Below are 24904 nucleotides of genomic sequence, written 5' to 3'. Positions count from 1 at the left end.
CCGACTATGCGACATGACATACAGCCAGCCTGCCTGGATGTGACTCAGCTCTGCAACTTCTTAAAGACCTTTGGCAAATCACCTAACTTCCCTGTGCCTCTGTTTCCTTACCTGTAAAATCCTGTAAAATGGCAGAAATAATTTTTTTTTTCAATTTTTTTTTTTTCTGAGATGGATTTTCGCTCTTGTTGCCCAGGCTGGAATGCAATGGTGCTATCTCGGCTCACGGCAACCTCCGCCACCCAGGTTCAAGCAATTCTCCTGCCTCAGCCTCCTAAGTAGCTGGGATTACAGGTATGTGCCACCATGCCTGGCTAATTTTCTATGTTTAGTAGAGACAGGGCTTCTCTATGTTGGTCAGGTTGGTCTTGAACTCCCGACCTACCCACCTTGGCCTCCCAAAGTGCTGGGATTATAGTAGGCGTGGGCCACCGTGCCTGGTCCAGAAATAATATTATTAATACCCTAATAACTAACCCTAAAGGGTTGCCATGAGGAATAAAAAAGAACAGTGCTTGGCACGTACGCACAAATTTTTTTTTTTTTTGAGACAGGGTCTTGCTCTGTTGCTCACACTGAGTGCAGTGGCATGGTCATGGCTTACTGCAGCTTCAACCTGCCAGGCTTAAGCCATCCTCCCACCTCAGCATGGGACTACAGGTGCACACCACCACTCCCAGCTGATTTTTTTTTTTTTTTTTTGAGATGGAGTCTCGCTCTGTCGCCCAGGCTGCAGTGCAGTGACGTGATCTCCGCTCACTGCAAGCTCCACCTCCCGAGTTCACACCATTCTCTTGCCTCAGCCTCCCAAGTAGCTGGGACTACAGGCACCCACCACCACGCCCAGCTAATTCTTTGTATTTTTTAGTATAGACGGGATTTCACTGTGTTTGCCAAGATGGTCTCGATCTCCTGACCTCGTGATCCGCCTGCCTCAGCCTCCCAAAATGCTGGGATTACAGGCGTGAGCCACCGTGCCCAGCCCCAGCCAATTTTTTGTAAAAAAAATTTTGTAGAGATGGGGGTCTCACTCTGTTACCCAGGCTGGTCTTGAACTCCTGGGCTTAAGTGATCTTCCTGCCTTAGCCTCCCAAAGTGCTGGGATCACAGGTGTGAGCCACTGCACCTGGCCAAGCACTGTTTAACTATAAGCAATTGTTAATAAACACCATATCACTTTATATTACTTGTCATAAAAATCAAGGGATTTTGAACAAGTTCAGAGCAAAGTCACAACCAGGAAGTGGCCATCCATCCTCCTTTCTCCACGTTAAGTGCAAGGCTGGCTAAGTCCACCAGGAGTTGAGCACTTCAGTATATTCACCCCTTCTCATTTGCCCCCTTTTGCTACATGCAGGCACACACCTTCCTCCACCTGTGCCTCACCTCAATCCTGTCCCAATCCCAAATCCCTTCCACATCCTCCCAAGCCCAGGGAGGTGCCAGCCTCTCTTAGCTGGGAAAGTACCATCCCGCTCTCTGCTGCCCTCTATATTACTCTTGGGCCAAATGTTGCCACTTGCATGCTCTCCCAACTTACACTTTTGTCAATCATGACTTTCTATGTGTGCTTTAGGCTTATGAGAGGCAAGAAGTAGAGTGCTTCTTCACAACAAAGCAGTACAGCATGCATAAAGTAATTCACTCAATATTTACTAACTAGTTTCAAAGAAATAGAAGGAAAAGGAGACCTTCAAAATTATCTTCTTCTAACCCCGTGAAGATGTTCTTCCCAGTGTCAGACAAATAAGTACTCTGTTATATTGTCAAGAGACGTGTGAACCAGAGCAACTCTACCTTAAAAACGAGCTGGGTAAAGTAAGGCTGAAACCTACTGGGCTGCATTCCCAGATGGTTAAGGCATTCTAAGTCACATGATGAGACAGGAGGTCAGCACAAAATACATATCATAAAGACCTTGCTGACAGAAACAGATTGCAGTAAAGGAGCCGGTCAAAACCCACCAAACCCAAAATGGCGACGAGAGTGACCTCTGGTCATTCTCATTGCTATACTCTCACCAGCGCCATGACAGTTTACAAATGCCATGGCAACACAAGGAAGTTACCCTATATGGCCTAAAAAGGGGAGGCATGAATAATCCACTGCTTGTTCAGTATATCATCAAGAAATAACCATAAAGTGGGCAACCAGCAGCCCTTGGGGCTGCTCTGTCTATGGAGTAGCTATTCTTTTATTCCTTTACTTTCTTAACAAACTTGCTTTCACTTTGCACTGCGGACTCACCCTGAATTCTTTCTTGTGTGAGATCCAAGAACCCTCTCTTGGGGTCTGGATCAGGACCCCTGTCCTGTAACAATATGTTAAACCTAAGCCATCTTTCCTTAGCATGGGTAACAGCGATTCATGAAGCATGACTGCATTTTATTCATGGGACATGGTTCTGAAGAACTTACATAATTCAGAACAGATTATTCCATAGTCTAGAGTATGGGGAACGCACACTCAGAACACAGACACGTGTAGTTATTGTGCTGTATTTCTGCTTTACTCATACTTTTTAATTCTATCAGCATTGACTCTCATACTTCTGAGTTTATTTCATAAATTAACAGCGTGTCATGTCCTGGTATCTTTTATCACATCTAATTTCTGTTCCAAAGTTACTGATTTCCAGGATGTTTTTCAGCACCAGTATTAGCACACTTAGGTGATATTTTGAAAGCTACAGGCTGGACGCAATGGCTCACGCCTGTAATTCCAACATTTTAAGAGGCCAAGGCAGGAAGGTCACTTCAGCCCACGAGTTCAAAACCAGCCTGGGCAACATGGTGGGATCTCATTTCTATCAAAAAAAGAAAATACAAAAATTAGCCTGGTGTGGTGGCGCATGCCTGTAGTCCCAGCTACTCAGGAGGCTGAGGTGGAAGCACTGCTTGAGCCTGGGAGGCAGAAGGTGCAGTGAGCCAAGATCATGCTACTACACACCAGCCTGTACGACAGAGCCAGACCCTGTCAAAGAAAAAAAAGAAAAAGCTATAATAAAGATTATAAATTATAATGGTGAATGTAAAAAAAAAATAATAATATAAACGTCACCAAAATCCTTACAGAAGTTCTAGCAACGAGAAGAGTTCACATAATACTGCTACAAGTTACTATTTCTGTTTATAAGAAAATAAAAACATATAAACTATAAACATATTTATAAAATATAAACATATAAAATATAAAAACTATAAATGATGCCACTGGGTAAGAAAGCATTTTTATAATTCAGTTGACCTGACAGCTTTGAAAATATGAAATGGCTTCACACATAATTTGGGAAAACATGCTTATTGAAATTTTGCACACAATGTGAAACTTTTATTAATATTATTTGTATGTGATTAGTTGAAATTTGCATAATTCAATTTGTATATAATGGGATCACATTGTACTGGAAAACAAATTAGCAGGCTGCCTTTTCTCTTGTTTGGAGATTTAGATCTTGAGGGTACTAAATCATTGAAAACTACGCACCATCCTAGCATGAACATGCACTGCATAATGTGCTCTGAAGGAAATGTAGATTCAGGAGCTCTTGGAACCAAATCACACTATCATAAAATGGGAAGAAGACTCCAGACTAAGCATATGTGTTAAATGTATGTATGTATATGTGCATGTGCATATACAGTCATGTGCCATATAATAACGTTTGATTCAACAATGAACTCCATACACAACAGTGGTCACATAACAGTGTAACTAAACTGACAAATTCCTATTGCCTAGTGACGTCCTAGTATACCTACCTCATTTTTCCCTACATTTAGGGTAGCCTAAGTGTACAGTGTTTATCAAAGTCTACAGTAATGTAATGTCCTAGGCCTTCAGATTCACTTACTGACTCACCCAGAGTAACTTCCAGTCCTGCAAGCTCCTTTCATGTGTAAGTGCCCTACATGTGTGTACCACTGTTTATCTTTTGTACTGTATTTTACTGTGCATTTTCTGTTTCTGTATGTTTAGATGCATAAATACCATTGTGTTCCAATTGTCTACAGTATTCAACAAACCTGATGTACAGGTTTGTAGCATGGGAGCAACAGGGTATACCATCTGGCCTAGGTATGTAGTAGGCTATACTTTGTACAAGTACACTCTACGATGTATGCCTTTTGATGAAATCACCAAATGACACACTTGTTAGAATGTATCCCTGTCACTAAGCAATGCATGACTGTATATGTACAACTGTGGAGAAACTGTCCAACCAGTTGTTAAACAATCCTATTTTTAAAGACTTCTTGTCAGTCTTTAGTGCCGTATTCCAATATTATCCTTGCTTAGGAAAATAATCTTGATTTTTGATTATCCATATTAATGTCCTCCTTTGTCAGCACAAATATTCAAAATGTGGCAATACTCAATAATCTTGATTTTGATTATCCATATTAATGTCCTCCTTTGTTAGCACAAATATTCAAAATGTGGCAATACTCAAACCTCTTTATTCATAGTTTATCTATGTGATTTTCATTTACCATGTAAATTACAATGTAGTGTCCCAAATGTTGGACTTGCTTCTTCTCCCTTGATGAGCTCCAAAATGGTGCTTGGAGGCCAAAGGCCATGGCTGATTTGGCCCCTTCCCCTTACCTCTGAAATCCCAATTACTTCTGCTGAAAAGACTAATGACTTTATCCCTTCCCTAGTCTGCCCAACAGGTAAAGCATATGACTGCATGATTAAATGGCAACATGGGTCATCTGTAGACTGGTTAGGAAATACAACTCACAACTCCCTGCTGTTCAAAATCTTCTAAAAGCTCAACTGATAATAGGTGATATGATGTCTACATATCCCCTAGATCAGAGTTCCAATGGGCCAGTTTGGCCTGCATTGTGTCTTATTAAACCAGTCCAGAGTTTTTGTTATGGAATGTGAATCAGAATGCTGTTTTGGTACAGCACACATTCTCCAGGTAGCTAGGACTCCCGCTCTACCCCATTCAGATGCAGTCTGTCCTCCATATCTGTGGGTTACACATCCATGGATCTGACCAACTGTCAATGGAAAAAAAAAAAGGATGGTTGTGTCTGTACTGAATATACACAGGTTTATTTTTCTTGTCATTATTCCCTAAATTTACAGTATAACAACTATTTACATAGCATTTACATTGCTTTGATACCACAGAGCTAGGAAAAGCGGGTGGGACTAACACAAGTTAAAATGCCACAGCTCACTGGTTTTATTATGATTCAGTCCTTTCTCTTGAAAGAACGCTCTTAGAATTACTGTAAGCCTTTGGTTAATTTCCAGAGTTCTGAAAAAGTTAATTTTGGTAACTCTTGCCAGTGTTCTTATTGCTGTCATGGAGGAGCAAATTTCTGGAGGCCCTTACTCTGCCATCTCAGAAGTCCATCTTAATAAAAATTTAAGTTTATATATTTTGTTATAGGAAAATATGATAGGATGATCAATAAAATACTTTTAAGCAGGACAACACCCTGTCTTAGGATCAAATTCTGAGTATAAACTGAATGGAAATAAAGAAAAGAATGCAAAATTTCTATTTTTTTTTTAGGCCGGGTGCAGTGGCTCATGCCTGTAATCCCAGCACTTTGGGAGGCTGAGGCAGGAGGATCCACCTGAGGTCAGGAATGTCCAGCCTGACCAACATGGCGAAACCCCGTCTCTACTAAAATTACAAAAATTAGCTGGGCATGGTGGTACATGCCTGTAATCCCAGTTACTCGTGAGGTTGAGGCAGAAGAATCACTTGAACCTGGGAGGCGGAGACTGCAGTGAGCCAAGATCGTGTCACTGCACTCCAACCTGGGCAACAACAGAGCAAAACTCCATCTCAAAAAAAAAAAAAAAATATATATATATATATATATCATTTTTTAAATGGATGATAATGGTTACCAAGTTACTATGATAATTAGGATTCTGTTTGCATAAAAGTAAATGACAATGTTTATAATGAACTGGAAACTTTTCATTGATCCTCAGCATCTATTTAAGCCTTTAAAACACTGGGTGTGACAACTTAAAAATGTACAAGAACCCTGGGTTTTTTCTAATTCTCTTAGGAGATACACAGCAAAAAAAAAAAAGTTTGATTGATTAATACCTTCAGATCGGCATTCTGAAACCTTGACTATGATCATGTCATACACACATTCAGAAACCTCAGAAACTCGGACTAATGCTCCAAGTGCTTGGGTCATGTTCAAGGAGCTCCTGTAATTAGGCCCCAGCCTTGCTTTTCCATGTGATCACCAGCTATGGTAAAGTCTCTGCTTCAGCCTTGGCCCATCCCTGTGGCTGTAACATGGAAATTAGATGAGAAGAGATGGGAGTGGACAAAAAAGTTAACTGCAGCCCACTGATGCTCCACACTGTACCTCAAATTCATAGGGTGTTTAAGAATCATTTCCTATATACTACTAGGTACTCACAAAAATTAAAAATAAAAAAATTTTTAAAGAATCATTTCCTGATTAACTGGCAAGTATTATTTAAATGAAAACTCAAAAGGTTTTAATATAAATTTCCTCAAATATTTTTAAGATCTTTTTTTCTACTAAAAATAAAGACACTAAGCACTGCACATAAAGGAAGGCTAGTACTTACAAAAATATTTTGTCAACTTGTTTTAATTAGTATAGGAGCTACAATGAAATCACTTAAGCTTATCTGTCTTAACCTTTGATGTAATTTAACCTCCCCTTATGTTATTTCAGTGTGTGAACCTGCTCCAAAGTGAGTAGCAAATTGAACACAAGGCAATTACATTCAGTTAAACATGTTTTTCTTTGCTTAGAGTAGGATTTAAACACAAAGCTTTTACTCAGACAAACCACTCTGTCAAAATAAACACGGAAGCTACACATACACATACACACACACAAAACCAACTCTTCAATACAGTTAACAACTTGGGTTTTTAACATTCTCTTAATATATTTAGTCTGTTCTCCTAGACCCACCATTTTCTTACCTTGAAATTAAAACCCACAAGTCTACCCAGCCTCAAATTCAAACTAAATAAAAAACTACAGGCTTCTATTTTACCTGTTATTTCCATTCTGGCTCTGACACTCTGATCTCAGTAAGAAATCACATCAATAATGACTATAAAGTAGAAGATTCATATTTTCCTTTCTAATAGAAGCCACGTCTAGACCCAAAAGAATATGGACCCAGAATATGCCTGGTTTAGGCTGAACATTAGGATGAAGATAATAGTATCATAGTTTATCCTAAACGTGTCTTAAAAGTATCAAAGTTTCACAGAATAGATATAGGACAATCGCTTTGGTCCAGATTCCACAAACTTTTTCTGAGCACAGGAAGGCTCACCTTTGGTGATGTGCCCAAGGCCATTCCACTAGTAAGTGGCCTTCTCTCTTGTATTTCTACTCATACTGCACACAGGACAATCGAGAGCACAGAGCCAGCTTATATGGAGAGGCAGTGACCCCATAGCTTTGTGTAACCAGATAGTAGTATGTAGTTCTACAATTAAGAATAGGGTCTTATTCAAAATGTTCAATCCTCATATTAATCCTTAGAGTACTTAAAAAGTAGGTAAAAAAAGTAATGGCAAAAATCACAAATTACTTTTGCACCAACCTAAGTAGACCACGTTAAAAAAGTACTTAAACTCAATTACAGTATAAAGATTTCCTGACCCCAATCTTTGCACTCCTTAAAAATAACGACAGGCCAGGCGCGGTGGCTCAAGCCTGTAATCCCAGCACTTTGGGAGGCCGAGGCAGGCGGATCACGAGGTCAGGAGATCGAGACCATCCTGGCTAATACGGTGAAACCCCCGTCTCTACTAAAAAAAATACAAAAAACTAGCCGGGCGAGGTGGCGGGCACCTGTAATCCCAGCTACTCAGGAGGCTGAGGCATGAGAATGGCATGAACCCGGGAGGTGGAGCTTGCAGTGAGCTGAGATCCAGTCACTGCACTCCAGCCTGGGTGACAGAGCAAGACTCCATCTCAAAAAAATAAAAAATAAAAAATAAAATAACGACAATCTGCTCTAGTTAATAGAATTGCTAAACTCAAAAGAGGAGGATTTTCCTTCGAAAGAATGTAAAAAAACATCATTCTCTCAGTATGGAGAATATCAAATTAAGTAGCAGAAAAAGCACTGCCGGGAGAAACAGAAGTTCAGCCTGCCTTGCCTGCATTCTGTTTGGATCAATGGATTGAGTTAACACACCAACTCCCAAGATGATTTTAAGACTACTGTATTTAAATCAATAAAATCTCAGCACAATGTAGCTAAATTCATTTCTTTACCCTACGCATACCCTAAAATAAATGAAATCCTTACACTCCTTTGTTTTCTACAGGCCTTTTCTGCCCTGCTGAACTTCCTGAATACACTCTTTCTGCTCCCTGCATCCCTTCAAAATAACCTGGTAAAATGCTTTATAGTGATCACTCTGGCAGTCATTTCGCTAGGTTCTGGGGAGAAAAGACAAAGCTTTTGCCTGGGGCCACACTGCACAGCCTATTTCTGAAAAGCTGCATCAGCAACCAACCGGCAAGTTATAGAATCTGTTGCAACAAGGAAAAACTTGTCAAAGAAGAGGGCATGTCTAAGTCTTATCCATACCTCAGTAAAAATGAAAATTAGACTCAACAATCAGTCATGACTATGTCTTAGCCTAGCAGTTCACATATACTAACTTGAAGCAACTTGCTATAATATGATTTGATTTCAAGGGAGTATTTCATAAAATTTTCTAAGGAAAACTAAGTAAACTTAGAGTTACAGACTCCTATTGATAGTTTAAGCTAGTGATATTTTAACTAAATGTTCATTCCTTTTCCAATTACTAACTTTTGTGGAACACAGATACAATTTTATGGTATGACCATTCTCAAAGACCCAAAACTATTCATTTCAAAACCAGAGGGGAGAAATAATATAACATTTGTGAAAAGAGTTACCAAAAAAAATCTAAAACTTACTTTCTACCATTAGAGAATTTGTTATATAACTATGATTATACTCAATATGTATTCCAAATGAATTCTAATTCATATGTCCAAAATTAATCAAGAAAAAAATATTTTAAATTATTTAAAAATTATTCAAAGTCCTATTTTTTATCATCTATTTCTTTTTTTCTTAGCCCCACTCCCACCCCCAAAGTCATCTTTAGATCACATATATCACAGAACATTAAAATATAAGTTGAGGAAAACTGATTAATTCCAAAGTCAAAAATTTCAAATCTGAATACCTCTCATGGATGAAGCTAACAAATTGTTTTTTGTCAGCCTAACCCCAAGAAGTATAATGATTCCATATAAAATACTGATACATACACATGACCAGTATTTCATACCCACAGAAACTGTTTGGATAAAATCCACAATATAGTTTGGTAAATTCACAATTCTATAACCTAATTTAAAATGCAAAACCTAAAAGGGAAGTAAGGAAACCACGAAAGTCTGGTGAACATTTCAAAATGCTTTTACAACAACATGCAAACTTCCACTCCATATGGTCCTAGAGGCAAGTAAAGAGGAGAAAGCGGAAAAGCGAATCAAAATATAAACTATGTGAGGCATAATTACAAATCCAGATGCACACTGTAAATCATGCAGCACAACAGGCCAAAAACAAGGCTCTGCTGATCAAATGGTTAAAATCTAAGTGGTCTCTGCTGTTATAACAAAATTCAGGAGAGCTCGGGAACAGAATTGATCCACAGATCACAACAAAAGAATTCCAAAGTCAGCTATGTTCACACTAGTGAAAGAACCCTCCTCAAGACTTCAGTTACCTCAGTTTCTCCCCACTGTGGGATCAGAAAGGCCACTTGCAGTAGCTCCAGAAGGTCTCGTTCAAAAAACTGGACTTGCCCTGAGACCAGCAGGAGAATGAATACTACAGATTCTCTAGGCAAAATTTGCACAGCAAGAGCTCCCAGATCCAAACTTGCAGAGAAACGAAAGGCTACCCCAGGCAGCAGAATACAGATTTGGAAGACCAGCATTCACTGCAAACTCCCTGGGGGAAAGCCAAGGTCAGCACTGGTTCTTCCAACAAATCAGTGTGTGCATTCATCTCTGGTTGGGAAGCAGCCACCCAACACCACATTACAAACAGAGAACCAAAAACTCACCTAGAAAAAACTAAAATTCCCAAATCATGGCACAACAATTTGCTTTCCCAAACAGCTCTATGGTTTGAAAAAAAAGCTCGTCACAAACAGTATCATGTTATGCTCACTTTTGCAGATAAAACTTGGACTTGGCAAGGTTCGGCAGTCTTGCAAAATGGCAGAGCCAGATCTTCACCTATAACCTGTGTCTCCCAAATCTCACACTCTTTAGAACAGGAATGAGTTTGGAAACCTCTTCCAAATCACAGACATCTGAGAAGGCACAAAGGCTGCCTGCATCAGCATGATGCATGGTGTGTGAATAAACTCTTGGTTCAGTCGAGTGCTATGTTCTCATTTTATTAACATACACATGTAATTTCAGGTCAAGTGCCAGAAGGAGAAAAACGAGAACTTTCTTATGATTCAGCATTTAAGTCTGTTATCAGGAGCAACTTATGGGCAATTTAGCCTTAAGAGGCCTCAGTTTGCAGCCTGGTTCTTGAGAAGAGGCAATTACAAGTAAATAATGAGTCTTTATCTACAAGTGTCAAAGTCCTACATAGCTGGAAAAAAACTACAAGGGATTTTAGAAATGTGCAAGAAGAGACGGGTATTGAGCACTGGAGCTCAGCTGTTGACTTGACAGCAGTGAGTGGCCAGAGACTCGGAGAGGAGGTAAGGGAGGGCAGCAGGAGTTGCAACCAATTTTTTTTTTTTTTTTTTTTTTGAGACAGAGTCTCGCTCTAATGCCCAAGCTGGAGTTCAGAGGCATGATCTCAGCTCACTGCAACCTCCGCCTCCTGGGTTCAAGCGATTCTCCTGTCTCAGCCTCATGAGTAGCTGGGGATTACAGGCATGCACCACCATGCCCAGCTAATTTTTGCATTTTTAGTAGAGACATGGGGTTTCACCATGTTGGCCAAGTTGGTCTCGAACTCTTGACCTCAAGCGATCTGCCTGCCTCACAGTCTCCCAAAGTGCTGAGACTACAGGCGTGAGCCACCACACCTGGCGGGTTGCAACCAATTCTGAGAAACAGAGCCTTCCAAATTAAAAAGTAAACACAATCTCATAAATGTAACAGCATTACTGTACACTGGTATACAAATGAACTCAAAGTTGCTAACTTTATGCCATGCCCAAACTGCTTTGCCTACAAGTAATTTCACAACTTTCCTCACGCTCCCTTACCTTTATCTTTATTTCTATATGGATGTTAACATAATCATACAAAACTGTAAAATTTCTAACCAGCAAAGACAACCATAAACAAGTCTGAAAAACAAATAAACTAGGGAAAGCGTATGTCAAAAAGTACCCTGAATATACAAACACTTTGTGAAAATCAGTAAGAACACAAATACCCTATTAGTAAAGTGGACAAAAATCACAAACAAGAAAAAAAATACAAATGATCAATATAAATATAAAAAGATATTCACTGACAATCCAACAAATGCAAATATTATCACAATGAGATGTGATTTTTCATCCATCTGATTGGCAAAGATGAAAATGATGATCGGAATTTACATTACAGAGTGTGAAGAAACTATCGCCACTGATGGTGTAAACTGGCAAACCTCGTCTGTAGGAGCAGTTTGGCAATATGTATCAAACCAGTGATCCTACTGCTAGGACTTTACCCTAAAGATAATCACATGCTAGTTATGAACTCTGGTCCATTAAGTACAGGAAGTGCCAGTTCAAATGTTCACAATCTCCCAAGCCAAGACCAGGAAGACCTTCTGTGATGGAAGGATCAGATCAACATACGTGTACAATGTGTGAATAAAGTGCTCCCTTGGTCAAGTATTTTGTTTTACAAATGTAATTTCAGTTAAAGTACCAGAATGACAAGCATAAGGCTTTTTTCTTTTTTGAGACAGTATCTCGCTCTGTCACCCAGGCCAGACACAGCTCACTGCAACCCCTTCCTCCTAGGCTCAAGCAATCTTCCCACCTCAGCCTCCCGAGTAGCTGGGACTACAGGCACGCACCACCACATCTGGCTAATTTTTGTATTTTTGCAGAGGCGGGGTTTTGTCATGTTGCCCAAGCTGGTTTCGAACTCCTGGACTCAAGTGTTTCGCCCACCTCAGCCTCCTATAGTGCTGGGATTACAGGCATGAGCCACTATGCCCAACCCACAAGACCTTTTAAAAGTAATGTAAATGTCCCTATTCAGTATAAAAACCATATTGGTGTTTTTATACTGAATTTCAGTCCTGTCGTCTAAAAACCTGCATATAGTTTTTCATTATTTCTGTACGTATGTGTGTGAGTCAAGACGGACCCAACATCAAGATTCCAACTATACAGCATGGGGGTCAGGCACACTTCCCTACAGCCAAGCCTATTCTCAGAGCAAGAAGGGAAGGCCATCTCAGAAGCTTACTGTCCTCATACTCAAATGTAGACTGCGGACTACAGGGATCACACCTGACTCCTATTAAACGCTAAAAAAGGGGAGCTGTGGCATCTTCACTGTTCCTGTCACTAGGAATGGCTGCTTCTCCTTTCTGTGAGTTCTAAAGCCCCAACACACCAATCACCCAGGAATCTTCTCTAATTTGCTTCTGCACTACAGCATATCACCTTCACTACTAAAACTATATGCCTAACATAGTGGAACTGTATCATTACTGAAGTAAAGAAAGTCACTGACACATAGGCACTGCCCAGTAAGAACGGATCCAAGGAGCTGGAAACCATTTAGAAGAATCCTTTGAGCTTCCCTGTGTTTTTAGGTATGTATACTTCTGCCTCCACCACTGCAGGCACTTCTTATTTTTAATGCCAGGCCGTCTTCATGGCTTCTGGCAGCACTGTTCTGGGCTCTCCGTGTCTGTTCATTGACACCTATCACCAGCCATCTCGGGCTCCCGCTCTCAGATTACAGACTGTACCTGCTGCCAATCAAAAATAGCCAGAACTTGATTCTGTACATTTCTGTTTCGACTTCTGCCCACTGAGCTGTGTTAAGCATAACTACTAGTGTGTTACCTTAGTAAGTTGTGTTATACTAAATATTATACTGAATAAGCATCACACTCAGGAGTGCTCATTTATAAAATGAAAACAAAACTTGTGATTCAGTTTCAACATTAGTGTCAAAAGACTCTCCTGAGATGACTTTATAACTTGAAGGAACATGATCTAAAGTATAATCAAACCTATGCTTACCTCTAGGGAAAAACATACATTTTCAATGTGGCAAGTAGCTGCTTAACTTACCTGAGCAATTTGATACCTTACTAACTTTTGTCTGAATTCATCCTCTTGATCAGCGTTAGGAAGGAACAGACCTTAAGGCATTCTATTTTTAATGAATTTCCAATAAAATGAAATAAAGAGAAATGTGAATTACGACACCTGGACCATCTTTTCCTATCTGACTATCTGTAATTGTTCTTGGTGGGAAGGGGGGTAATACGATTTGAGTGGCAATATATTTTGAAGGGGTCCAGAATATGCCACTGTGGCATAAAAATTAAAAAGCTGAAAGTGATTAAGTTCCTGAAATCTCTTACTGGCCTAAAAGCAGAAGCTCTCAAAAGAATTCGATTAACATAAATCCCCTCCCCAAGAGCAACCAAGGAAGAGTGACTCATCACCAGAGAAGAGAAGTCTTCACACCACACCAAGTTGATATTACCACAAAACGATCGTATCTTCCATGTATTCTCCAAAAGGCCCACTTATCTTTCCAAAAAGTCCTCTGTTTTCCCATAAGTTCTCTTTCCTCCCCTCCCCCTTCCCCTATTAAAATAACATACAAGCCCCTACTTCTAACCACTCCTTTGAGTCACATTTTTCTATGATTAAATATCTTTTATCTTGCAATCTGTCTCTTGCCAATTTAACTTGCAGACCCTCAATCACTAAGCCTAAGAGAGTAGAGAAAGTTTCTCCTCCTTGACAATTTAAATCTACGGAATACACTATGAGTATATATGAGAACAATGCTAACTTTCTCATTAAAGGCCATCTAAGCAATTATGTGACTACATTCAACACTTGGTCTTCCTCTTTCCTCACTTTTTTTTAAGCTTCCTCTTAATATCTTTCTTGTTTCTCACTCTTAGACTTTTCAAGTATTACCCTTATCTGTATAATTTAGCCAAAATAATTTGTCTGAAAAATCGTAACGTTTTAAAGTATTAGAAATGCTACTGACTTTTTGCTAGTTTATAAAAAGCTCTCAAGTACAATTAAGCTAAAACATCCTGTTGATTAAATAAAGCAAGTTGCTATTTCACTAACCACTGAAAACTGGAAGCTTTCTGAAATATACAAAATTAAAACACACACAGTCACACTGTACAAAATAGCATCTCCCCTCACTAGAGTTTATTGTTTTAAAAACTGGTAAGATGTTGGCAAAAATAAAATGACAAACCAAGATAATTAGTACAACTTGGCACAGAGAAATACACTTTCTACCTAGGTATGAAAAATAAACCATAGAGACAAGCCCCTGCCTCTAGAGAAAATCTTATCAGCTCAGATGGTCCCAATCCCTCCCCCTGGCATCTAGTTCTCTGATGTTAACCTCAATTAGTAACCTCACATGGCTCAGAAAGCATGGGGCTGCTGCTGCCCACAATTAAGACAGGCTTTCCATACAGCAGTCTTGGATCCTGCAACACTGTCATCCTGATGGGCAGAAAAGCAGCAAGGGCCATGTGCCCTCTGCTTCATTGATCAGCGGACCCACAATTGAGGGTCCATGGCAGGCACCACCTCCAATCCTTTATTATCTGTATTAAAAGATACTCAATCTGTTAAAATATATAATTTTACAAACTTGTGAACAACCTATGATTACCCCCTCTTCAAATTCAGCTGACCATGTCCTTGCTTATAAACCTAGGGGGGCGGTTCTCCACTGGCTACAAAACATCCAGATTTGACTGACCCAGCCCCATTTCCAGCCTCCAGTCCTACCACAGCGCCTGACACGAGCCACATCAAACTCCTGGAGCAACCAGAACTCAAGGCCCTTTCTCACCTCCCTCTGTTTAGAACATCCTTTCTCTATCTTTAGAATTCACTGTCTCTCTTCCTGTAAGACTCAGCTCAAATGTCCCCTCCTCCAGGAAACATCATTTTCCTCACTGGGTACCCACAGTATATTATCATGGCTCTTGTTTCCATGTCTCTCTGCCAGCTTCACAGTGAGCCCTTGAGGGTGTGGATTCTGATGCCCCCAAGTATAATTTAACATTGTACTTCTCAGTCATAGGAGACAGTAGGTGCATAATAAATATGTAGTAAATGGATGAGCGCATAAACAATGAATGAGGACCTAATGAATCCAGTAGTTGCCTAGAGAGAGGGAAGGGTCTTGTGTTTAATGCTCAGTAACACTAAGCCCTGGCTGATCCCTCAAAGTACAACCTGTGCTCCTCACCTCCTTCAGCTACACAACTCCACATACTCACGTGACTTCTCCATCTTCAAATCCAGTACTTAGATTTAACCCAATATTCTGCCATTCATATGTTCCTGCTCTTTCACAGCTGCCCCTGTTTAATACATATAATAAATTACTTGCATTTCTTTCTTTTTTTTTTTTGAGACAGAGTCTCGCTCTGTCGCCAGACTAGAGTGCAATGGCGCAATCTCGCTCACTGCAATCTCCACCTCCCGGGTTCAAGCGATTCTCCTGCCTCAGCCTCCTGAGTAGCTGGGATTACAGGCACGTGCCACCACATCTAGCTAATTTTTGTATTTTTAGTAGAGATGGGGTTTCACCATGTTGGCCAAGATGGTCTCAATCTCCTGACCTCGTGATCTGCCTGCCTCAGCCTCCTGAAGTGCTGGGATTATAGGCATGAGCCACCACGCCCAGCAGCATTTATTTCTATATAAGGAAGATGTACCCATTTTTACATGTTGCTTTTTGCTTGCTTATTTTTAGCTAAATCATCTGATTTTTTTCCCAGTAAACTATAAGGAAGAGAAGATGGAGGAAGAGTAGATAATCATTTTGAATCAAAGCAGTGCTTGAATAAAAACATGCATGGTACTATAGTCTTTTTCCACATTAACGTCTTAGTGTCTGTTCTTAACAGCACAATGGCTTAACAAGTTTTTTAGTTGGATAAGGTTGAACAAACCACAAAATTTACAAAGTTGTTGTTGACAAGGCTCATATCTGCCAGGCCCTGTGCCAAAGTCTTTCACATATATTGTTTTCCTTCAAAAAAAAAACACCCCAAAGGATTGCATTTAGAAAACAGAGGCTGAGAAAGGTTCGATAGCTTGCCCCAAAGCCATTGTGCTAGTAAGTTATGGCACCTAGCTTTACATCCAGGCCTGAAGTACCCAGTCTTTTTTCACTAAAACTTTAAAAACTCCAGACCTTACTTTATAAGATTAGAATCATGATGCAGACAGAATTTCAAAGGTCTATGCTTTCATCTTCACTAACTCTATCATCAGTTACTAAAATATCATCTACACATTATTACTATTTTTTTGAGACGAAGTCTCACTGTCGCCAGGCTGGAGTGCAATGGCGCGGTATCGGCTCACTGCAACCTCCACCTCATGGGTTCAAGCGATTCTCCTGCCTCAGCCTCCTGAGTAGCTAAGATTGCAGGAGCCCGCTACCATGCCCGGCTAATTTTTGTATTTTTAGTAGAGAGAGAGAGTTTCACCATGTTGGTCAGACTGGTCTCAAACTCCTGACCTTGTGATCCACCCGCCTCGGCCTCCAAAAGTGCTGGGATTACAGTCATGAGCCACCATGGCCCAGCCACCATTAATACTTTTTAAAATCTCTGTTTGCTACTAAATCACTAAAGACTACAGAAGTCTCCAACAGAAATACATCCAGCCTTGGAAAGTACCCCTATGTATGATAGCATCTGCTCCAAATTCCGGATGCAAATGCAGCCCTCCAGTTGCTAAGACATTTTGGAGAATTTGCTGAGCAATTCTCCAGCATCCCTTTAAAACAACCACGGAATGATGAGACCATGGGGAAAAGTACCCTGATCACAGCAATGTCGAACTGGTACAACCTTTCAACAGGGCAATGTGTCAGCATGTATTAAAAGTCATGAAAATATGCATATCCTTTGACATAGCAAGTCCATAGGAAGAATTTTTCCTCAGTACATGCTATGGTTGGAATGTTTGTGTCCCTCCAAGATTCATGCTGAAACTTAATCCCCAGTGCAACAGTATTATGAGGTGGAGCCTTTAGAAGGTGTTTAGGCCACAGCCGGGCGTGGCGGCTCATGCGTGTAATCTCAGCACTTTGGGAGGCCAAGGCAAGCGGATCATGAGGTCAAGAGATGGAGACCATCCTGACCACCATAGTGAAACCCTGTCTCTACTAAAAATACTAAAATTAGCTAGGCATGGTGGCACGTGCCTGTAGTCCCGGCTACTAGGGAGACTGAGGCAGGAGAATCGCTTGAACGTGGGAGGTGGAGGGTGCAGTGAGTGGAGATCACGCCACTGCACTCCAGCCTGGCGACATAGGGAGACTCCGTCTCAAAAAAAAAAAAAAAAGAAGGTGTTTAGGCCATGAGGGCTCTCATAAATGGGATTAGAACCCTCATAAAAGTGCTTGAAGGAACAAGTTCATCCCTTTCACCTTTTCTGCCATGTGAGGATGCTGTGATTCTCACCAGCTACAGAATCTGCTGGCTGTGACCTTGGACTTCCCAGCTTCTAGAACTGTGAGAAATAAACTTCTATTGTTATAAATTATCCAGACTGAGGTATTTTGCTGTGGCAGCAGAAACAAACTAAAACATGAAGTAATTAAGTGGACAAATGCCCAGAAATATATGAATAAGAACCTAAAGGTAAACAATAGTGGAATGATCAAATTTCCAAGGTGCAGACATATGACGATGCACCGGTATATTTACTGCTTTGCTAAAATGTCCACAAACGATTCTATGTGTAAAAATCAGATTATAATATATATGACTTTCTTTTTACAGAAACTGTATATGTACTTTTAAAAGTTTTGTGAGAAAAAAAAATTTAAGGCTGCAAGAACATATATCAAAATACTAATAATGTTGATCTCTTAAGTGATGGAATTATGTGTTTAACCGGAAAGGCAAGGAAAGCTTTTTTCTACAATGCTTATTTTATTACTGGTAAAATAATAAAATTACACAATATTTTCAAATAAATAAAGCCCTTAAAATGCCAAAGAGTTGGTGATCAAAATCAGTCAGGACAGATTTTTTTTTTTCCCTGTAAAGAATCTCTTCTGATACCTTCAAGTTCTTTAAATTATTCATAGCTAAAAGCCTGAAGTAAACTCATAGGAGGATTAAGCTGCAAGAGATTTTCCCATTTTATCTCCTGTTTTCAATTCTCCATAGAATGAAATATATTTTTGGACTTACAGGAAAATTGACATTGAAGGTTTAGTTTCTAGAACTTAAGGACAGATCACAGGTCCTGTAACAAGTAAAGAATGAGAGAAAGACGAGACTGTGCATAGAGTGCCATGAACGGCGCACAGAAGAGCTCTTCACTTTAATACACAAAGTGTACAGGAAGAATCTTTGATGCATGAGGCAATATTTTCTGCCAATCTCCATTAAAAAGGTGAATTTCAAAAGACAACATCCAAAGGCAAATACTTCTTGAGACCCAAAAAACTGACTTCTAGATAAGGCAAGAAAATGTTTTCTAAGATTATAATGGTAGTCTATATACCTTAAATCCTCAACAGATACTCCTTGATTTGAAAACAAACAGCAAGCAAACATTTTTCATTTTCCTTCTGATGGATATAGGTAATTTAAATGTAGTAAGAATTAAAGTAAACATCTAAAAAGAAACTACTTAAAATATACTACAAACCTGGGTTATAAAAAGTGTCTTTAGTGGGCCGGGCGCGGTGGCTCAAGCCTGTAATCCCAGCACTTTGGGAGACCGAGACGGGCGGATCACGAGGTCAGGAGATCGAGACCATCCTGGCTAACACGGTGAAACCCCGTCTCTACTAAAAAATACAAAAAACTAGCCGGGCGCGGTGGCAGGCGCCTGTAGTCCCAGCTACTCGGGAGGCTGAGGCAGAAGAATGGCATGAACCCGGGAGGCGGAGCTTGCAGTGAGCTGAGATCCGGCCACTGCACTCCAGCCTGGGCGGCAGAGTGAGACTCCGTCTCAAAAAAAAAAAAAAAAAAAAGTGTCTTTAGTGACCTAAATATGCAGCAAAATACAAATCCTGTGCATAGTGAGCAGGTGGTACTCCAAAAAAATCTACTTGTAAACAGATATATGGAATTCAGAACGCATTTTCCCATGGAAATACTGTTATAAAGGTGGTTAATTCCCAGTCTCCTCCACAAAGTCTATTTAGTTGTTAGTGAGAAATATTTATCCCACACCTGTATTATGTGAATGGTACTGGTGGTCTAAATGAAGACACCCATAATGCTAGGGGAATAAGAATGGCTCTCCTTTCACTCAGAGCTGAAGCTTCTCAGTCGAGTCCCTCTCCACAAAGGGTTTCCAGGTAAAGAGATGCCACCCTCAAGGTCATACTCTCTTCCTGTAGGGAGCCCAAGTTGAAATGATCAGTCAACTGGGAGTCAGGGGAGTGTGTGGAAGAAGGCCCTGCCCCTATTATTTAAGGTGAGATAATTCTGAAAGGCCATCCCACCTCCAGAGCTCCCCAAGAGAGGGTCAACTGGGGTCTCTGTTACAGATGCAACACAGTTCAACTCCTGCTTCTGCCCAATTCTGCTTCCTTCCCTCCTCCACTAGGAATGATGCCAAGAGCACTCCCAGTAAACCTCCAGCACGTGTATCTCTGCTCAGACTATTTCCAGGATCTAAGACAAACAGCTAACACTTCATAAGCTGGTACTGTAAGTCAGACATTGTTCTAATCTATCTAGTGTATGTAATCTATTTACTTTAAATATATTATATAGATATTTTACAACATCTGTATGGGAGGTACTACAATCCCATTTTACAAAGCAGAAACCAAGGCTCAGAGAAGTTAAATGACTTGCCCAAGGTCATTTGACAGGCAATTTGAAGAGCCAGAATCTGAATTTAGGTCCACCAAATGGAAAGCCAATCTCTATGCAAACGAACTCCATCTGCTAGAAACAGTTCCATGAATTAAGGCAGACTCTGCTGCCCACGGGTTCTGGTGTCAGTCAGGAATGAGTGGAGTGATGAACCATGGTCATCCAATAACAGGAATTTATAAAAGTACTTAAAAGCCAGGCCCATTGAAAACTAGATATACCATGATCAAGGTTTCAAATACTTTTAGTCCTGAAGCAAAATTGCAGAGGCCTAATGGAACGAGACTGAAACTACATATCTACCTTTTGATAACTAGATTCTAAATATAACCATTGGTAATCTTGTGTACCTACAATGAAAATGCAAACAGTATGTGCAGACAGATTACTATGTAGGAAGAGGATGGGGTGGTCTTTTACTCCAATCCCTGAAAAATAAGCCTCATAAACTAGTATCTTAAAATTAGTATCCAATAAATTTATTATTAGAGGCATGATATCCTAAGAATATTAAACTTACTCAAGATGCACAACTGCAGCCAGTTCAACTTCTCCAACCACAACTATACCACAGCTTCCCCAAGCTCTCCCTAGCTAGTAATCTTCCTTTATAGAATAAGTATTTATGCCCACTTGACAAACTGAACAAAATAAAAGCTAATATTGCCCTGCCCTGGTGGCCACACTGCCCAAGAGCTACAAGACACAAAACCACTCTATAAACTCCAAACAACTACAAATAAACACTATTAATTTTAAGTGAAGTCATTAAGTTGGCATGTTTGCAGACTTGAACAGTGAAAACAAACTATTTACAATTTTCAACAAATATCAAGTACTCCTTTCTTGTAATAATTACTTGATTTGTAATATTCGTAATTAAAAATGTCACGGTTAAGTAAAAAATTGAAATACACTTAAAACTAGTACCAATAATAATTTTAACATTAAAAATCCAAATATTGGTCCTTAGTTGATTTTGAGAATTGACATGTCTCTTGCCCCTTCGTTTAAAAATTCACCAGTAACACCTCTCCCAAACCTAAAGTATAGCTGTAAATAGCAAAGAAAAAAAGAAAGAAAGAAAGCAAAGCAAAAAAAAAAAAGGCATTTGTAATTTCCGTATTCATTGATTTTGCACACAGGAGTCCTCAGCATACAAGTTCAGTTATCATCAACTGCAAAATTGAGGGGGGGGGGGGTTCTTCAAATTAAGGTGAATCATTCACGTAGACTTCACACCAAGTCAGAACCAAGAACTGGGCATCATAAAATCTGGCTCACTCCTCTAATATAAGTTACATTCTCTGCCCCTGACTATGGGAATGTTGGCCCATTCCTTTTTCTCTCCGACTTTCACTTAAGCTCCTAATCAGAAACGAAGCTCTTCACATACACTGTGCTGCTAAATATACTTGAGTTTGCCACTTCAGAGAATAATAGGGGTCCCTTGTACATATCAAACCAGTTTGATATGTACAAACTAGGAGGTACAAGTAGCCTAAGAAAAAAATTTTCTCTCACCACCTTAAAGTGGACTAATCTTTTGGAGTAAGAAAAAAACAAGGAAACTGAGAACTTGAGGCTTCCACATAGGGCAAAAAAAAAAGGAGGCGGTGGGGGAGGGGGGTAGCAGCGCAAACCAAAACCACCAGCAGAACAGGAATGCAAGCTCCCTGAGGACCAGGATGCTTCCTCTTAATTACCGCTGGATCCCTTAGTATTGAACACGGTACTTGGAACACTGCAGGTAGTTAATCTTTTTTGAATGAATAAACTAAAGCTGTCATCATTGTTCATGCACTCTTTGTGAGAAACTTTAAGCTCATTATATATGTAACCTTTAAAATAACAAGAACTGGGAGCATAATAGGGAAGGGGCACTCCGAGCCTCTCAATAACACTAGGAGGGAGCCAGGGTAATTTTTTTTTTCAAGTTTACACATGAGGAAATTGAGGCTCAGGAAGACTGACCTTTCCAAGATGACGAAGCTCTAAATGGCTGAGCTAGGAGTCTGTCCTACCCAGAGTCTGAGCACCTTTCTCTCTGCCACATCAATACCAAAATGAAGGTTAAAGCCAGGAGAAAAAAGAACATGAAGAACACAGGCTACCCAAAACTAGTATTGAGACATTCACAAACGGGGTAAGTTTGTTTCTGAAAATAAATAAATAAATCTTCCTATTTCAATATTGCAGAGACACAGCCAACGGGGCCTACAGTTCTGTTTCTAAAAGGCGACATTCAGCCGCTTATGTTCAGAGCGCTATAGGTTGCTTGTAAGTGCAGGTGCCCTGTTTAAAAAGTGCCTGATCTGGCCGGGCGTGGCGACTCACGCCTGTAATCCCAGCACTTTGGGAGGCCGAGGTGGGCGGATCACGAGGTCAGGAATTCGAGACCAGCCTGGCCAACATGGTGAAACCCTGTCTCTACTAAAAATAACAAAAATTAGCCCGGCGTGGTGGTGGGGGCCTGTAATCCCAGCTACTCGGGAGGCTGAAGCAGGAGAATCGCTTCAAACCGGAAGGCGGAGGTTGCAGTGAGCCGAGATCGCGCCACTACACTCTAGCCTGGGCGAAATTGCTAAACTCCGTCTAAAAAAAAAAAAAGTGCCTGATCTACATAAAGAATGGTTTAAAAACCTGAAAACCTGAAGCTGTAAATTAAAAGCCAGATATAACAATTCAAGTCTCCCTTCATTAAAATACCTACGTTGTCTTCCTGGAAAAAGTGCCTGACTAGAGGAATTCAAAGAACTGTACAAATGAGTAAAAGTGTTTGCCCAGCACCTTCTAACGAAAACCACGGCTCTGTAATGAGAACAGAAATCCTGTCACATCTTGGCCAGTTCCTAAGTGTCCCCTCAAAAAGAGCATTCAGGCACTACCTAAGATTATAAAGCTTCCTTCTGACAATGTTAAGCAGAATGGCATAGAGAATGATTTTTTTTTTTTTTAACTACGGGCTGAGAACGGAAGTCAAGTTCAGATTCTCTTCCTTCCTCAAGCAAGCCAAAAAATTAAGAGCAAACACAGAGGCCCTAAATGTCTCGAGGCCTCTTCACCTGTGGCGATCGACGCAGCAAGCCTGGGTGTGCTGAGAATTGAGGCTCTCCCTTACTCCGGGGGTTACGGGTGGCCTGGGAGCACCGAGAAGAATGAACCGGTGCCTAAGTTTTCAGTCGGATCATTCTTCTCAACTTGGGCGGCTCTTTCCTCCCTTCCTTCCTCCCTGCGGCCCGGCACACACGGCGGGGCAGTGCCAGCGCGGGCAGCAGGCTGGGCCCGAGGGCAGCGCTGCCGCAGCCTGGAGTCCCTCAGAGTGTGGGGCGCCGGCTGCCCCCCGTGCGGACACCTGGCAGGGGCCGCAGATCCGTCCCCGCCGCCAGGCGTGGGGACCGCGAAGGGGCAGCCGCGGCGGGGCGGAGGGGCGGGGTGAGCACTTCCTGACTCTCGCATTGTCCACGCACCGCCCGCGCCACCCAGGGCCCCGCCACCGCGCCGTCCCCGTCGGGGAGGAAGTTGGCGCTCTCCCCGCCAGCCCCGTCTTACCGTTTTTGGCATCGCCCGCGGCTGCAGCCCCCGCGGCGGCCGCGGCGTTCGCGGCGCCAGTCCCCGCGCCTCCGGCGCCCGCCGCGCCTCCGGTGCCCGGCGCACCCGCCGCCGCCGCCCCGCAGCCGGCAGCCGCCGCCAGGGCCCCCCCGGCCGCCGCTCCTGCCGCGCCCGCCGCTGCCAGGGCCCCGGCTCCATTTTCCTGCTCGTCGCCGCTGCTGTTGGCGCGCTTGTTTTTGCGGCCGCCTTTGCTGTTTTTGGGGTTGGGCATCTCGCTCGCAAGCGTCCAGGTAGGTGCCCGGCGTCAGCGAAGGCGGATCCCAGCTGCACGGCCGCTCCCGGCCCTGCGCGAAGCTGGCTCCGGGAAAGAACGGAGGGCGCGAGCCGGCGATTCCCTCGGCACCCGTCTAGCCGCACGGCCCGTGCCGCGCCATCCCGGCCGCCGCGCCCTCTCCGGCTTCCTGGAGCCGGCACGCGGCTACCCGAGGCTCGCAGCCGCGCGGGCGCCGCGGGCCCGGGGCGCGAGCGAGACTCTCCCGAGCCGGAGGGAAAAGGCGGGTCTCCGGCTTGTTTTGATTCGGCTGCGCTGACACGCTCTGGGCCCGCCCCCTCCCGTGACGACACTGGGGATTCGGCCTGGCCGCGCCCACCAGGTGACCTCACGGCTGACTGGACCGCCCGCGTGACGTCACGCCGCGCGCGGGGCCGGGCCACCTCCAGTGACGTCATCCAGGCGTCCCCACCCCGGCCTCCTGGACTCCCGGGTGTTCGTGAGCCGCCCTGTTTGACTTGCTCCACCCGCCAGCGCGGTGGCATGTGGAGTTCTTTGGTGGCCTCCTGACCTTAATGTAATTGAGGCTTAGAACAATATGGTCTGGAAAAATAAGCTGTGACTAGAGCAAGAATGGAAAACAAAGGATTTTGGATTAATAACTCATTCAAAGGCTATGCCCGTCAGTAACAGTAATGAAAGAAATAGGGGACCGGGCGCGGTGACTCATGACTGTAATCCCAGCACTTTGGAAGGCCGAGGCAGATGGATCACGAGTTCAAGAGATCGAGACCATCCTGGTCAACGTGGTGAAACCCTGTCTCTACTAAAAATACAAAAAAATTAGCTGGGCGTGGTGGCGTGCACCTGTAGTCCCAGCTACTCGGGAGGCTGAAGCAGGAGAATCACTTGAACCTGGAAGCCGAGATCGCGCCACTGCACTCC

The 24904-nt window shown here is 42.1% G+C and overlaps 1 protein-coding gene across 1 annotated transcript in view; it reads right to left on the bottom strand.

The window, feature by feature from the left end:
• HECA (hdc homolog, cell cycle regulator) overlaps nucleotides 1–24280 on the bottom strand; it is a 45801-nt gene extending 21521 nt beyond the window's left edge. The window contains exon 1 of the mRNA XM_008006847.3: nucleotides 23689–24280. Coding sequence (XP_008005038.2) covers nucleotides 23689–23959 — 271 coding nt within the window. The 5' untranslated portion in view covers nucleotides 23960–24280. The remainder of the gene's footprint in view (nucleotides 1–23688) is intronic.
• Between the last annotated feature and the right edge of the window lie 624 nt (nucleotides 24281–24904).

This window comes from Chlorocebus sabaeus, chromosome 13 (assembly GCF_047675955.1).
Source record: "Chlorocebus sabaeus isolate Y175 chromosome 13, mChlSab1.0.hap1, whole genome shotgun sequence".
NCBI classification, from domain to species: Eukaryota; Metazoa; Chordata; class Mammalia; order Primates; family Cercopithecidae; genus Chlorocebus; species Chlorocebus sabaeus.
The sequence above is the reverse complement of the archived record's forward strand: the minus strand, read 5'-3'. Positions and strand labels throughout refer to the sequence as shown.